Below are 17338 nucleotides of genomic sequence, written 5' to 3' on the forward strand. Positions count from 1 at the left end.
AAGTACCCAACATACTAATGGGATGTTCTATGTCATAATCCTATACACATGAAAAACTATTAAGCACCCACCAGAATATAACCACAGAAAAGCCAACAATGCCCATTAGTTACACCTGAATCACTATTATTAGTGCGCCTAATATGCAGAGGGAATGAAACTATGGGTTATTTAAAGCCTCACTATGCACTCAGAAGAAAAACACCAATGCCCAATCATTTGAACATGGGATAATATCAACATTTAGGATGTCCTGCCTGGCTCTCCACTGGTTACCACGAAAGCCTCCAACGAGGCTACAACACACACCATAGCTTGTCATGTAAAGATAGTGACTTGTATTGATATCCAGTCTAGACCAGCGTGGTAAGGGAGGAGTCTTTCTCAATTCACCAAGTAGAGGAGCAGACTTGTAACACTGCGGTCCATAGCATTGTCAACAGCTGCGCATGAAAGAGCATGGTCTGTGCTGATGGAGGCACGTCCTCTGTCGTGCCTCCCACTGTCTCTGCCCCACACTGTGTATCCAAGCACTTCTTTATTCTACACCCACCTGTTACTGATTGTCATGGATTTCACACATCCCATTAGCCCTAATCCCACATCTGACTGCACCCTCTGAGTAATTTTGTAATTCCATAACGACCATAAAATATAAGCAACATTACATTTGGTAACTCATTTATGGAGTTTTACTTATCGCCAATATGTCACATTCTGGCCACTTTGAAGCGTTCAAAACATCAGGCCGTCAACAAACAACTGACCAGCTTCCTTGAGGAGAACAGCATCCTGGACCCGTCCCAGTCCGGATTCCGCAGCAACCATAGCACCGAAACTGCCCTCATCGCCGCCACCGATGACATCAGGACCCTGCTAGACAACGGAGAAACCGCGGCCCTCATCCTCCTGGACCTATCAGTTGTCTTCGACACGGTCTGCCACCGCACACTACGAACACGCCTCTACGACGCCGGAATCCAAGAGAAGGCCCTGGACTGGACCTCCTCCTTCCTCGCCGGCAGAACACAGAGCGTCCACCTCCCCCCCTTCCGCTCCGAAGCCACCGAGATCATCTGCGGCGTACCCCAAGGCTCATCCCTCAGCCCAACGTTGTTTAACATCTACATGGCACCACTCGCCCACATCGCACGATGGCATGACCTCAACCTCATCTCCTACGCCGACGACACCCAGCTGATCCTCTCCCTCACCAAGGACCCCCACACTGCCAAAACCAACCTCCACGAAGGAATGAAGGCCGTCACCGACTGGATGAGGAACAGCCGACTAAAGCTGAACTCGGACAAGACGGAGGTCCTTATCCTCGGATCCACCCCCTCGACCTGAGACGACTCCTGGTGGCCGACTGCACTAGGAACACCCCCAACACCCACCGACCACGCACGCAACCTAGGGGTCATCCTCGACTCTACCCTATCCATGACGAAGCAGGTCAACGCCGTCTCCTCCTCCTGCTTCAACACCCTCCGCATTTTTTGCAGGATCTTCAAGTGGATCCCCACCCAAACAAGAAGGACGGTCACCCAGGCCCCCGTCAGCAGTAGACTGGACTACGGAAACGCACTCTACGCAGGAGCCCCAGCCAAACTCCTGAAACAGCTTCAATGCATCCAGAACGCCTCCGCATGCCTGATCCTCGACATCCCTTGCCGCAGCCTCATCACACCCCACCTGAGAGACCTGCACTGGCTCCCTAACAACAAGAGGATAACCTTCAAACTCCTCACCCACGCACACAAGGCACTCCACAACATCGAACCAACATACCTCAACAGCCGACTCAGCCTCTACACACCCACCCGCCAGCTCCGCTCCGCAGACCCGCCCTCGCCACCGTCCCCCACATCCGAAGAGTGAGCGCCGGCAGCAGATCATTCTCCCACCTCGCCGCCAAGACATGGAACACCCTCCCCATCCGCATACGGCAGACCGAATACCTTCTGACCTTCAGAAGACTTCTCAAGACCTGGCTCTTCGAACAGTAGCAGGTCCCCCCAGCACCTTGAGACCCTCGCGGGTATGTAGTGCGCTTTACAAATGCCATGATTGATTGATTGATTGATTGATCAAGTTGTGGATTTCAAGACAATGTGATTATCAAAGGTAATTTTCTTGTCCATGCAGATGTCTCACACACCTTGAGTGATTTTGGAAGAGGGGTTCAATTGTTGTACGTGGGCCTGCTCTTTTCAGTTGTATATTTTATTTAAAGAACCCAAATACTGTTGTATATATGGCAATATTTGATGACAGCTTCACTTTTCTTTTTTTAAATACAATATTGGTTGCCAATATTCTACTCTAATTTTAACTTGTTTTCTTTTAATTTTTTTGTCCGTTCACTAGCACTATCCAGCATTATTTCTAATTTGAATTTGTTTACACATTAATTTCCCACTTATTGCTTTTAAGTTTTTACTTCAAATGTTTTGCACTCTAATGTGTCTTTAGAAGTAAGTATAGCTGAGGGGGCTATGGTTTTGTGTGCATAATTTGACTCTGCTGAGGGAACGAATGTGGTGTAAGAAAAAGTACTCTCTTTGCTCTTAATAAAGGAAGAAATGTGGTGACCCCCTCAACAACAAACTGGTTTACAATTTCCAACTCAATGGAGGTTAATTTTGTAATCCCTTCCTGGTGTCGCCCACCTCACTGTTGTTCTGGTGGTCAAGGAAGGGCTGCAAAGGGTTACAGACACAGGTCGACCTCCGCCTTCACAATGGGGGTATGTGATGCCCATGAGAGACGGGAAGGCTCCCATGACCGTCTAGCAAACCTTATAGATGCAGTTAGACTTCATCTGGCTGAGGTCACTCAGGTGCCAGTGGTCCAAACCGGGGGTGATCTTGGTCCCCATCTGCCCACGTACCATTCCATCCGTGAGAGGGAAAACATTCAGCGACGTCGGACGCTCCTTCCTAAAGGAGGTAAATGTGGGCAGGGTGAGGGAAGGTAGAGAAAAACAAGAAGACCATATTTAGTGCAGAAACTCGGCAGAATAATTTAGGTGACACTATTCAAAGCAGAAAACATATTGCTCTTCTTAAATACAGTATGAAGTACAAACACTAAGCAAATAACATGACTATTTACTAAATAAATTGTTCTGGATAAAAACTGCTAGTTTCCCCCAATTTCTCCCTATAAGCCCACGCACATTACTCATGTTTCTGTGTAAAGGCAATTATTTATCCCCAACAACTTGCCACAGCACCCAGCAAACCAGGTGCATGATGGAAACAATAAAAAACACAAGGTGTTTTGGTGGTCTCTTTTATATTAAGTGGTCTTTACTTTTCTCAAATTTCTTTCTTACTGCCACTGAAGAAAGATGTATTATCATTCAATAATCTTTAATTGTATTAGCTGTCTTTCCAGAGAAAAAACACACCAGTCATAATATGTATGTTTCCGTTACCCTGTGGTGGACAGAAGTGAATCCAGTTCCAAAGTCATCAAAAGCAACTGGGAGGGCATAATACCACATATGGAACTATGAAGGCACATGCACAAAAAATCTGGGGCAGCATTACACACATAACACATGCGACTCACTTTTCTTCACTGCACCGGGCACACCATTTAAAATGAAGTAAAGTGCCCTGGGGCAGGCATTCACGTGAAATACAGAGCGGCAACCCGCCAGCACTTATAAAGGGGAATAGAGATCCCCTTGCAGGCAGGTGCAGTCAGAGACTTCACCCACTTGCAAGGGGATGTCTGGGGATCCATGGGACCCCATTTACCCCCTGCAGAGAGCTGTACCCATGAGATGCACTGTCAGTGCGCCTCCTGAGGGCTTCTTTGCCACTGAGCCTGCATCTGTAATATGGCGAGGGTGCAGAGGCAAAGGCTGTGCCCCATGCAAATGAGGTAACGCTCCCTTAAAGATAGCGCTGGCACTTTATGTGCGCCAGCGCTATCGGTATTACAGAATGGGCCGCACAAGTGTCTGCAGCCCCTTCTGTAACACCAAAGTGCCCCGGGGGCACGTAAAGAGGGCGCAAACACCCATTGTGTCCTCAGGGCACTTTATGTAATACAGCCCCTGGTCACCTTGAGAAAGACCCCATGTGCCATGTGAAGGACTGTTAGCCTGGCAAGGGACAGGATCTAAACTAAGGAAGGAATGTCTATAAAGTGACAAATTAGTGATGGTAGGAATTCCCAAAAGGACCACATACAATGAAAGGCCTGACCGTTCTATCACCAGAGGTTCAAGATAACGTGGTGAATATGGATGCCAGCACCATTTTGCCCACCACTTGATTGACAAGTTATTCACTTGCAAAGCAAATTGTCTATCATGCCTAAAAACCTTTCCAAGCAACCTTTGATGGCAAATCGTGAACAGGGTGATGAGGACGCAGCTGCATTCACCAGCTACAATGTCAAAATGTGTGGGAGGTAAATACTTTAGCTGCACTAACATATCTAATAAATGATATTAGCCAAACAGTGTATGACAGACAGGCCATTAGAATTGACACAAATGTTTTGCTTGAGCATCAATAGTGTGGACAGAACAATTCAATACACATGTGCAGTTCCTATTCTATTCTGTTAGACTTATATAGCGTGTAGATGCCTGAAGTATCCCAGCACTCAGTCAGTCAACATGCAACTAACTTAAGCAGCTGAGCTACTTACCATAGAGCCATGTCTTCAAGGCCCTATGGAAGGAAAGCTCATTAGACTGCTGGTGAAGTGCAAGGCGAAGGGGGTTCCAAAGTTTGGGGGCATGATAAGAAAAAGAGCGACCACCTCATAAAGATCTGTTAACCTTGGGAATCAGAAGAAAATGAGCTGAGGAGTATTTAAGTGATCTTCTCGGAATGTAAGGAGTAGCCAGCAATCTTAATAAGACAGCGCTTCTCTTGAGGAGTGATCTATGCAGAATACACTGAACCATAAATTGAACACGCATCTCAATGGGAAGCCTCTCTCAGAGTAGTTTTAGCCGATTGATGCCTGGGGAGATTGATCAGAAGCAGTGCAGCTGCATTCTGTATAGTTTCTACCTTTTTGTCACATAGCAAGGTGAACCCAGGTACAGAACATTGCCATAGTCAAGGCGAGAGATGACCACAGCCTGAACAATTAGTCTTCTGGCTAGGAAAGAGAGTAGGTTTAGTGCCTTCCATAACAGCCTTAAGGCACCAAAGCAGTTAGCCACCAGTGTTTTTGCTTGATGGTCCATTGTGAGGCTATAATCAAGCCCTTCCCGAGGCTCTTTATTGGCCCTTTGGATTTGGGAAGTCCTATCAGATAGTCCGGGATAAGAGTTGGACCATTACTAATGAAGCCATTGTGCAAAAGCATGACCTCCGTCTTGGCTTCATTGAGCTTCGATTTACAGGGGATCAAATAATGGTAATTTGAGCTGGTGGGCGGGAGATGGATAAAACCAACTGGACATCATCTGCATATGAAACCAATGACAACCCAAAGGTGCAAACAATCTTGGCAGTGAAAGGAGACAAAGATTAAAAAGGGTGGGACTCAAAGAGAACCCGTGTGGCACCCCACAGTTCAGAGGAAAACTGTGAGAATGTCAAGATTGGTCAAGCTCCTGGAATGATCTGTTCATCCCAAAGGAAGAGAGCCATTTTAAGGCACAGTTGACAACACCCATAGTTGCCATCCTCTGAATAATTGTGGCATGATCTACAGTGTTGAAGACCATGCTCAGGTCCAACAGGATAAGGGGGTCGACCCTTCTCTGTACAACAAAGCTTCTCAGACACAGCCAGCAAAGCTGTTTCAGTGCTTTGCTGTCGCCTGAACCCCATTTGAGTGGGGTGGAGAAAGTCACTGCACTTGAGGAAGGTGGAGAGATGCTTCTTGACATGCTTCTCCAGGACCTTCGAAAAGCATGGTAACAAAGAGATTGGCCTAAATTTGGTCAAGTACGAGGGTCCATCCCCGACTTCTTTAGGAGGTACTCTTGTTTAGCGGTTCTAACAAGGTCCCTGTATCCGGCCCACACTCCATCGCAGTAGGCCTGAACTTGTGAGTTTGTCCCGGTCTGGCACAACCATATATCCACGGTTGGTGATTCATGCTTTTTGGTGCTATTTTCACTGAAATCTTAACACCTGCATATCTACGGTTCTACTGGTTGGATATTCGTCATTTTGGTCTTGTTTTATTTATTAAAATGTACTCTATTTGTCTAATCTGTTTGAAATGTTGCACAAATACTTCACACATTGCCTCTGAGTTAAGCCTGACTTACTTGTGCCAAGGCATCCGAGGATTGAGCAAAGGTTAATTCAGGGTTTGCTTGTGACTTCACCATGACGAGGATTGTGGTTTCTGCTTGAGTAGGGTTTCACCCCCCTAAACCAGCAATCCAATTACTTACACATTCTCTGTGTTGAATTCAACTGCAATTAATCCAAACTGACAGCTGAATAATAGCATGTTCAACCAAAGCAGCCCAAGTTTCCTTCCTTGTTTTCATTTTCAACCCTTATGGTATTGGAAGTGAATATAGACTTCAGCCAAATGAATCTACCATCTCCTTTGTGAGCAGGTGTACTCCTTCAGAGATGTGGTCAAGCAGTCCTGATGTGATTCTGACTTTCAATGAAGTTGGACATTCAAGGGTGCTCTTGGGATGAACGCAGTCCTAGAGGTTTCAATGAGTTCATCAGAAACTTTATTCAGCAGATACTGCGATAAAGTTACACACAAGAATACAATTAAGATAACATTTAGGGCCAGATGTAGGATGCCAAATAGCGAGTGCAAACGCTGAAATGTCAGCGTTTGCGATCGCTATTTGGCTGCTTGCAATGTAGGTAAGTTAAAACCTACTAGCAAAATAAGGAATCGCAAAATTGCGATTCCTTATTTTGCTTATGCATTTAGAGAATCGCAATTTGCGATTCCCTAAATGCTATGCTGGTAGGCATCGCAAATTGCGATTTTGCCTTAAGGAATCGCAAAATACCACCAACTTCAAGTTGGTGGTATTTTGCGATTTCCTTTAAAAAGCACTTTTTGGCTCTTTTCAAAGTGCCATGTGACACACATACATGCCCTTAGGGCATGTATGTGCGCCACATGTGCACACATGCACATTTCAAGGGTGCAACAGGGTGTCCTTTTGGAACCCTTGCACCCTTGAAATTGCGCCCGCAATTTGGGAGTGCCGCTTGGTGACTCACAAATAGCGGGCGCAAATCCTATTCATTCCTATGGGCCTCTTGGCCCATAGGAGTGAATGGGATGGGATTCCTTGATTGTGAATCTCAATTTGGGATTGCAATTAAGGAATCATAAGGAATCGCAAATATTTTTGCGATTCCTACCTACATTCAATTTTGCGAGTCCTTAATAGCGATTCGGTAAAAATCGCTATTAAGGACTCGCAAAATTGATTTTACCTACATCTGGCCCAAAAACTTTAAAATCAATAAAAGTCCTTAAAACCTTATTAAAATCATGGGATCATTACTCATGTAGCAACTCGAGAAATCATCATCAATCATAATGTTCCTCAGTGTGTCCAGTGCCATTGACTTATAATCATACGTTCCGGTAGCACCTCATTAGGAAGGGTTAATAAATTATATGGTTGAGCTAAAAACATACGCAAATCTCATTACTGGCAACAGTAGACATTACAGTGGAAATCTCAGTACTTAACACTACTCTGTCTGATTCTCCATACCCCATTAAAAAATGGGAAAAAGCAAACACAGTCAAGGGTGTTGTGTCACATCTGAAGACTCTGGAGACAGCCCTATAATTCCTAATCCCCATACTCTGGCAAATTTGAAGTATCCACTTCTTCCTATTATTTGAATATCGCTGGCAAAAAAATAATATATGATTAATACATTCTTTCACCTGAGGACAAAAAGGGCAGGTAATATTTTGTTCACTGCCATGGGACCTCTAGTTGACAGTGAAACTGTACAATGGTAAAGTCCCAAAATGAAATTTCATGTACAAGGTTTTTGTCAGTGGGAGTTCAATGGAATCCATGTGCTCTCCCATACGGACGTTATCTTTGAATTGCAAAAAGGCTAGTGTCAAGGTTCCCAGACTCCTAGTCCTGTTCAATTCCCCGTCTTCATACCGCCAGTACATCCCCTTGACTACAGCCTTTGTTATACTGGTCCAAGCTTCTGTGTTAGTCCCAAGATACTCAGACCCCATCTGAGCCAGGAGGGTCTTGATATGTCCTAGCCAGGGTAATCCAGAGACCCCGGGCTGTCTACTGAGGTCCATAGCCATCTCCAGTATATCAAAGGTCTAAGGGCTGCTTCATAGGCAATGGACCTTTGGCCTAGATACTGCCGCAGTGGCTGAAGTGGGGTGCTGGTGGGGAGGTTCACCAAAGCATGTATACATTTATTCTCCCCTACCTCTAGCTATAAGACCTTTTTATGTTCCCAAAGTTCTCCACCATACAGAGAACCACCCAAAGCTTGGAACTTACAAATTAGGAGAACTGGGGATACAAGTTGAAAACTGGAGCCTTTCGGACCCCTCAAAATTCCCCCTGCGTTGTATTCGAGCTTAAGCTTTCACTTATGGATCTCGGCGAACCAACCAAAGTTCTCCATCAGAGTGAGACCCAAATACTTAAAAGTGCGGACGCTCGCCAATGGAGCACAAGGATGCGCTTGGGTGGGTTGTATGACTGCGGTTAAAAACCATATACTTTGGTTTTTGTAAATTGATTTCAAGCCCTCTCTGCTTGTAGGATACACCAAACTAGTCCAAGAGATTTTGGATACCAATAGGGTATTTGGATATCAGTAGGGTGTCGTTGGTTAACAGGAGGGATGGAATCTTCATATCTGCCAAGCTAGGTGCATCGTGTTTGCACTTCTCCAAGTAGGCTACCAGGTCATTGATGTATAAGAGAAACAAGGTTTGGACCAGTGGCATAGCTAGACCTTTGGCCCCTGCGTTTGCCGCCCCGTGACAGCCGCTGTTAAGAGTGGGGGGAGAGTACTGGTTCATTAACACAAGAGGAGGAATTAAGCCCCAATGGACCAAGAGCAAGGGCTAAGGCATTATGATCACTGTGGTTCTGCTGCACCACTTGCATATCAACAACTATTGGCCAATTCAATTAGTAGGTACATACCTCATAGGGGAGGAGATTGAGGTGTAGGACGGTGAAAGGGCATGCAACCCCTGTGGGTTCTTGGTGGCATAACTGGGGGTGTGTATGTCTATGTGTGTTTGTGTGAGGTAACTTTTGGTATGAGATGTCTTATCACTTAAATGTATTCTTAAGGTACAGATAGAAATGTAAAGTCTTCAACGACCTTCCTCCTCTTCCATATCCTAGAACAGTGGTTGTACCTCCGCTAAGGCAGTGAAACGTCGCCCCCCTGAGCAGGCCAACAAGGAAAAATTAAATAATGATAACTCATTGTTATTAGGGGTGGTGTGGGGCTGCTCTGCTCACAGAGCAGGGCAGTAGTTTGCCCACTCCAAGAGCACAAAACGCTTTGGCTGGCTGCCTTGGGCTGGCCAAACTGTCATGTGTACTTTGCATGTTCTGCACCAAGCTGCATTCTAGCCTAAGTGCAGAACATGCCCAGACTCCCATTCCCTGGCTGAGCGATGTACCACGGTGCTCAGACCAATCACAGCGCTGCATTACACCGTTGTGTTTGGATATGGGAGTCTGGGAGCCAGGTGCTTCCTGCTTCCTGCTTCCTGCTTCCTGCCCTGGAAGCGGGCGAAGATGAACGAGAGGCGGTGGTGGTGGCAATAGGTAAGTTTAAAAAAAAAAATTCCCTCCTCCCCGTGGCCCGCCTCATCACCGCCGTTAAATACCAGCCGCCACTGCTTTTCTTGCCACGGAGCTAGTCCGATGTCATGGACTGTGTGTGTTCTCCTGGGTGAGCGCAGTCAGCAGGAGCTCTGAGATTTAATCTCCTTGCTCTGCTGCCACGTCACATCACCACAAGGAGTCTTTACCATCTCCGTAAAACCGAAGGTGCTTTGTAAACAGCTGTTTTTGACTTTCTGCCAACTTGACTTTTTCACACAAGCTACAAATGTTGTTCTTCCGTGACAAGCGAAAACGTCGCTTGGAGTGGGAAAACTTTACAGAGGGACATGTTTATATATATGCTGTAACAATGAGATCTCCTCCTCCCAGCTGTGTCGTAATTTTTAAGTTGGTAGTAATCCTTTACTTTGTGTTTTGTAATCTCTGATAATAAGTTGAAATTATTTCTGTTTTGCTAGGAAAATTAAGCGAAGGACGATAGTCATGTTATACGTATTTAATTAACCGTGAAGACAGTCCTTAGCCCAAGGCCCAAGCTTCTTGTATTTTTCCGGGGCCGATATGTTTGACAACAGTTCTGTGTTTGGTGAAAATCCCCCCATCTCATTTTGTTTTTGTAGTGTGGTCCAGGGCTCGAGTCGGGGTACCACGCGGGTGGACGGCGTCCCCCCACTTATTTTACCGGGTTTTTACCGGGTGGACGCCGTCCACCCTGCCCAAAAGATGGAGCCGGTACCCGAGCCTGCGCGCGCGCTCAGCACTCACCAAACCTAACCTTCTATTGTCGAGAGAGGGCGAACAGAGCTCTTTAAGTTGTTTCACGTTGATGGAGCCGTTCAGTATGACAGACGGGCGCTCGTGGCCGTATATTAGAAAAGGTCAGTATGTGTTTATGCATTTCAGACGGAGACCGGCAAATTTACAGTGGGCAATAAATACGCACCGAACAAGCGCATCTTTAATTTCCCCGCTCCTTTGAGTGTCAATACGGTGACTAATTCCAACGTAAACATTCTCCTTTTCCCTTTGAACCTGCCCCCATCGCCTTCTAACTTTTGTTAATTAGTGGGGACTCCATCTCGTGACGTCACTTCCGGTTGTGAGGTCACTTCCGGTGACACCACCTAACTTGGAGCGTCTCCCCACTTCTTTTTTTAGGACTTGTGCCCTGGTGTGGTCGGACGTTATTGTTATACAAGCAATGCAAACATAACCACCTGTTGGTTCTGTTCGGTTGCAGAAATAAGATACATCACCAGTGCTCACATTTTTGTCTCCATCCTCCGGCCCTGAAGCCATGTTCACAGCAACACACCTGGTGACAGTTACACCCGCCCTACAGATCTTTCCGTAGGACTCCAGGGTGCAGACACTCCCAGTGTGTCTTTTGCCATTGTGCATTCTCAGGTTCTCCCCTTTGATTTTACACTAGTCGAGGAATGGATGGTATTTCCCTGTGTCTCATAGGATGTAGCAACCTTTCTATTTGTTCTTGTGGACTGCTATTAAATTCTAACAATTGTGTTGCATGCTGCGGTTTGACCAATAAGTATCGCAGTAGCAAAATACATCTAAACCACTTTTTTATAATGTATGTTTGTCATACTAGCAGTTCGGGCTGGACTGATCCCATGGGGAGCAGCGTCAAGACTGATTTGCATATGGCTGGATCTAACCTGGAATGGTGTGGCATGCAAAACAATGGATTTAACTGAGATCTATGACTGGGGGACAATGTTTTATTTGTTCAGCATGAAGACTGAAGGTGGGGAGCTGGTTTCTGGCATATTAAACATGTAATAATCCCCTGTGTTTGGTTTCCAGTTCCCTGGGCGAGGCAGGTATGCCCGTTAAACATGTGGGTGCTGCTGAGCTCATGTCCTGGGCTGGAAAGCTTATATTCAAGGCTATTTTTCAGCACCTTGATCCTTTTTCATGTTTTTCATGTTTCCATATTGCCTCTTGGAGTCTTGGTACAGCACTGTGGCTAATAAAACAAGCATTGGCATAGCCAATAGGTCTCGCTTTTGGGACCTTATAAGTATTTAGTTATGCAGCACAATATCCTTGGTGCAACAACACCAACTGTTGCATGGCTAAACAGGTATAAGCTCCCGAAGGCCAGACCTATTGGCTATGCCACTGCTTGTTTTTCCAAAATCTCCCACTCTGTGAACTGGAGAGGGGGAGAGGGGTCTGAGTGAGCAGGGTCATTTTGAACTGGGGGGAGGGGGTAGTATGCAAGCTGAAGTACATTCTTGAGGGGAGAGGTCTTGTGAGTTGAGGGTTCTGCATACTTGCCTGGCGCTACGTAGGGCATTCTGACCCGAAGAGGCACCCAGCTGCGGTTTTTGAGCGCTAGATTGAGAGGTTTTGTCAACTGTGAATTCTTCAAGCAGGAGTCTTTGTGAATGGAAAATTCTGCAGTTTCTGTTATATAGAGCAATGGAGTCCTGGAATCTGGAGACGTAATCGGGAGGCGGGCATTTTTACCCGAGGTGCTGAAGGGGCCCCAGGGAACCGGTCAGATTGGGAATAACACGTCAGCACTGAACAGAAGAAGGAGGGATAGACGCACAAGAGGGGGAGGGACAAACTAATGGGATAACAGGAGAGGGCGAGGGAGTTGTGGGAGGAAATACATGCCCTCCTGTTTTTTAAGTTTGGCGATACGTGTCTGAAATACGTGCCATTATTAAAGCGTACACAGCAGTGGGAGGGTAAGGGAAGAGAGTAAGTGGCGAAGAGGACACTATGGGGCGGTGAAGGGGCAGAGAGATGGGCGTAAAAGGAAAAGAGTGTGGGCGGGAAGAGGAGGAGAGAGGGCATTCAGGAGGCAGAAAGAGGGCGGAAGAGGAGAGGTAGGAAGAAGGGGGCGGCCCGAGGTTAAATGCAGCGTTCAAAGTGCATTATTAACACAAGCATGGCCTCGCGGCCGCAAAAGGAATGCGCGCTCGGAATGTTTGCAGATTAACAGAGCTCGCGCCCCCTGCGTTCCCATAGAGGTTTGGCATCTTGCGGCCTGAGCCAAAATGTAATTCCTTCACACGGCCGCTCGCGAGAGGGGATTAGAGACAGGCGCTTCCTTCGATTTGGTTTAGCACCAGTGACATTACAGGCTGCGCTTATAGACGGCACATGCCGCTGAGAGGCAAGTCTTTCCCTGCTGGCGATAGAACCTCAAGAGGCCGCTAGTGCATGGGAACTTCATTCGTATTTAGTCCAAGTCCTTGTGAGCTGAAAGAGGTGACAAAGATAACAAGCATCGGCCGCGAGCGGCCACGAGGTGCGATCTGTGGCAGGGGAGGGGCAGAAGTGGGAGTTGTGCGCGCACGCTAAAAAAACCAAGAAAAATAAGACAAGCCCAGCGGAGTGTGGCGCGCGCGCTTGGCGGGGGCGGGTGAGCGCATTCCAGGCGGGGGAGCGGACCCTTTGAAGTACAATGCCAAACGGATTGCATGGCGGCACGATGCACGTGATTGTGCGCGTGCTCACCATGCAATCCACTTTTGGGAGCACTTTTGGGAGCCCCTAACTAGAGTCTCGCTGGGCGATCGCTTACGCGATAGCCTACGCGATAGCCAGGCGAGACCTAAAAATGCTTCCTTTGATATTACTCAGCAATGCATTGTATCCCGAAGTCTCTTATGAAGCTCTGTGGTTATACTGAATAAGCAGCTACCTATGTTATATTACATTTGTAATAATGTATTAACTGCACTTTGATAATTGCTTTATTAACCTTGCTTTCTCAAATTTGCTTGAAAATGCACCATTTGTCCACTCTTTTTTCAAAATTTTCTCAGGGGGAAGGTTGTGTTCGCTACACTCGCTCGCTGCGGTGCAGTATGACAATAATTTTACACCACGCCACTTTCAAATGTCACCAGCCGCCACTGCCAACAGGTTTTTCACGGGTGCAGGTTCACGCTTGCAGCAGGCTGAGAGTTTGATAATGCCCAGTTGAATAAAAACAATATTGCCTCACAGAGTTCATACGATTAAAACATTGAGGAATACATTGTTCCTATCCTCTTCACAAGCGTAGCCCTTGGGTCTTTGTAGTGTATGTTAAAGATGGTTATATTCAATTTATTTCCCTATATTTGTCTACACATCATAACTTGCAAGCAATGTTGTCAATCAGTCTGTATTTTTCATCTATTGGATTAAATTACATTTTACAAGGAAGGTAATGGAAAACTATACCGACAAATCACTTTGAATATAAGGAGAAACACAGATTTTGATAGCAATATTCTCTCCTTCTTATTAATGGTTTTTTGGATTCTTTTATATATAATATTGAAATTGGCATGCAAATTGTGTGTTTTTTAAATCAATTTGTATATAAAGAAAAATAAACTACCTGCTACAATTCCTTAGCTTAGATTTGTATTTAACTCTCTTCTGAAACTATGTACTTGTGAGTATATTACATTAGTTTATAGCTTCTCAACAGTTTGGGGTACAGTTAAGGGATTTTGAGTTTGCAGGGCCGTTGAGAACTTTTTTCTCTCTTCCAGCCATGACATCCTAAACGTTTTAGTTTTATATGACAAGAGAAGGGATCTACACTCAATAGAGTTTTTAAAGAATAGCTATATGGCCTTTTTAGCTAACATTGAATGTTTACTACTTAGCTTCAAGTTGGAAGAGGTGCTAATTAAAGGCATCCAATTGTCTGAAATATCTAGCACTTTTTGATTGGGGATGGTACGAAAGCTTAAAGCAAGTCTTTTGATCAGAGCAAATTTGGGCTGGATTGTGTATTTTCATACTCATGTAGATATTTTGCGAAGCACGATTGCATTATCCTACGATGAGCACTAAGGGACAAATGGACTGACTCCTTGCCCCTTATTAATAGGGGCTTGATAATCACATTTGGACAAATACAGCCATAAACGAAATTGCAAGTTGTGTGGTGTTTCTGGGTGCAGTAGTCGCTCATATTTTACTAACGAACAAATATATCAGGTCAGGACTCTGCCCTCTATAAAATCTCAAGATTTACAGCCTCTCATTAGGAGACTGTTGAGAAAATACAATTTTCTGCACATTACTTTTGAACTACATTTTTGAAAATGTCACTTTTAGAAAGTTAAAGACAAACAGATGATGGACGGAATGCTGAGCAAATCAAACATTCACCCCTAGTCAAAAGATATGGGTTAAATGCATGTTTTTTTTGCTCACCATGCCACCCCAGTTTAGACCCAGCCATATGCAAATCAAGTCTTGACCCTGTGCCTCATGCGAACAGTCCAGACTGAACTGCCAAGCCATGTCCACCCTGGACCAGAAACAAGCGTACCGGGACCGGTTTCGGGGCATCACTCCTCACCAGCCAGGCATCACCCCTCATCAGCCATGCTAGCTTGAATCCAGTGGCACAATAAGCCCAGGATCCATGTCTGGGCATACCCGGCACACTTAGGATGAAAAAGAAAAAAACACATAGATGTTTGGCATTTTCCTGTCTTAGTGTTACAGCACACAAATGATGGACGGAATGCTGACAATGCAAACATTCTCCCCCAAGTCAAAAGATCTGTATGACATTGTTCTGCATTCTGTCTATCAACTGTTGTTTTTGCATTTGTCACCCCGAGTGGGAAGGGTATGCCCAGACGTGGTTCCCGTGCTCTCCATGCCACTGGAATCAAGCTATCCTGGCTGAAGAGGGGTGAAACCCCGAAAACGGTCCTAGGATGCTTGTTTCCAGTCCAGGGAGGACCTGGCTTGGCAGTTCGGGCTGGACTGTACCCATGAGGCACAGGGTTAAGACTGATTTGCATATGGCTGGGTTCAAACTGGAACGGCATGGTGAGCAAAAAAATGATGGATTTAGGCCCAGATCTCTGTACTGGGGTGAATGTATGACATTGTTCTGCATTCTGTCCATCAACTGTTGTTTTTGCATTTGTCACCCCGAGTGGGAAGGGTATGCCCAGACGTGGGTCCCGTGCTCTCCATGCCACTGGAATCAAGCTATTCTGGCTGAAGAGGGGTGAATGCCACTGGAATCAAGCTATCCTGGCTGAAGAGAGGTGAAACCCTGAAACCAGTCCTAGGATGCCTGTTTCCAGTCCAGGGAGGGCCTGGCTTGGCAGTTCGGGCTGGACTGTACCCATGAGGCACAGGGTCAAGACTGATTTGCAGATGGCTGGGTTCAAATGGAACGGCATGGTGAGCAAAACATGATGGATTTAGGCCCAGATCTCTGTACTGGGGTGAATGTATGACATTGTTCTGCATTCTGTCCATCAACTGTTGTTTTTGCATTTGTCACCCGAGTGGGAAGGGTATGCCCAGACGTGGGTCCCGTGCTCTCCATGCCACTGGAATCAAGCTATCCTGGCTGAAGAGGGGTGAAACCCCGAAACCGGTCCTAGGATGCTTGTCCGCAGTCCAGGGAGGACCTGGCTTGGCAGTTCGGGCTGGACTGTACACATGAGGCACAGGGTCAAGACTGATTTGCATATGGCTGGGTTCAAACTGGAACGGCATGGTGAGAAAAAAAACGATGGATTTAGGCCCAGATCTCTCTACTGGAGTGAATGTATGACATTGTTCTGCATTCTGTCCATCAACTGTTGTTTTTGCATTTTCCTGTCTTAGCCATTTAGAACCTGGGTGTAGTTGTCAGTTAGACTTTTTGTTTCAAGATTTACATTTTCACATTAAGAAATTGGTGTGGACACACAATTTTCTGTACATTATTCCGCATCCCATACCAAGGTATCACCTGTGAGGCGAGAGTAATACTAGCACCCAGTGCTATCAGCATGAGTAACACTGGGTATAGTATTACCACCACATAACGTTGGGCCCTTATAATGAGGGCATTTGTTGGATGAAGCCATCAACTGCTCCATTGACTCTGCCACCTTCCCTGAAGACAGATATCAACCCCATGCTGAAGAAACCCTCTGCCGACCCAACGGACCTCACAAACTACAGCCCCATGTCTCTGCTCCCCTTTCCAGCCAAAGTCATTGAGAAAGTCATCAACACACACCTATCCAAGTTCATCAAAGCAAACAACATCCTGGACCGCTCCAAATCGGGCTTCAGAAGCAACCACAGCACAGAGTCCGCTCTCCTCGCTGCTACAGATAACATTCACTTCGACCAAGGCAAGACTGCAGCCCTCATTCTCCTGGACCTCTCAGTGGCCTTCAACATCGTTTCCCACCATACCCTCTGCACAAGGCTCCTTGACGTCGGCATCCGTGACAAAGCCCTAGAATGGATCCGCTCATGCCTCACCGGCCAAACACAGAGAGTCAGACTTCCATCATTCAACTCAGTACCCACTGAAATCAGATGAAGTCTCCAATCCTGATGACTCCCAGCTGATTCTTTCCCTCAAAGATGAACTTACATCTGCCAAGAGGTACTTCCACAATGTGATGAAGCTAGTTGCCACCTGGATGAAGGACAGCTGCCTCAAGCTTAACTCAGACATTCCCGAAGTCCTGATCTTGGGTTCCACCCCCTCCACCTCGGATGACTCCTGGTGGACTGTAGCGCTCG

General features: G+C 46.2%; 1 protein-coding gene across 3 annotated transcripts in view; it reads right to left on the reverse strand.

Moving 5' to 3' along the window:
* Positions 1–17338, reverse strand: part of MAPK8IP3 (mitogen-activated protein kinase 8 interacting protein 3) — a 597532-nt gene that overhangs the window by 331840 nt on the left and 248354 nt on the right. For 2 of the 3 annotated variants that reach the window (XM_085628364.1, XM_085628366.1), the window contains one exon: positions 2801–2942. In XM_085628364.1, coding sequence (XP_085484490.1) covers positions 2801–2942 — 142 coding nt within the window. The remainder of the gene's footprint in view (positions 1–2800; positions 2943–17338) is intronic. The other variant, XM_085628367.1, reaches the window with a different exon arrangement.

The sequence above is a fragment of the Triturus cristatus genome, chromosome 10 (assembly GCF_964204655.1).
Source record: "Triturus cristatus chromosome 10, aTriCri1.1, whole genome shotgun sequence".
NCBI classification, from domain to species: Eukaryota; Metazoa; Chordata; class Amphibia; order Caudata; family Salamandridae; genus Triturus; species Triturus cristatus.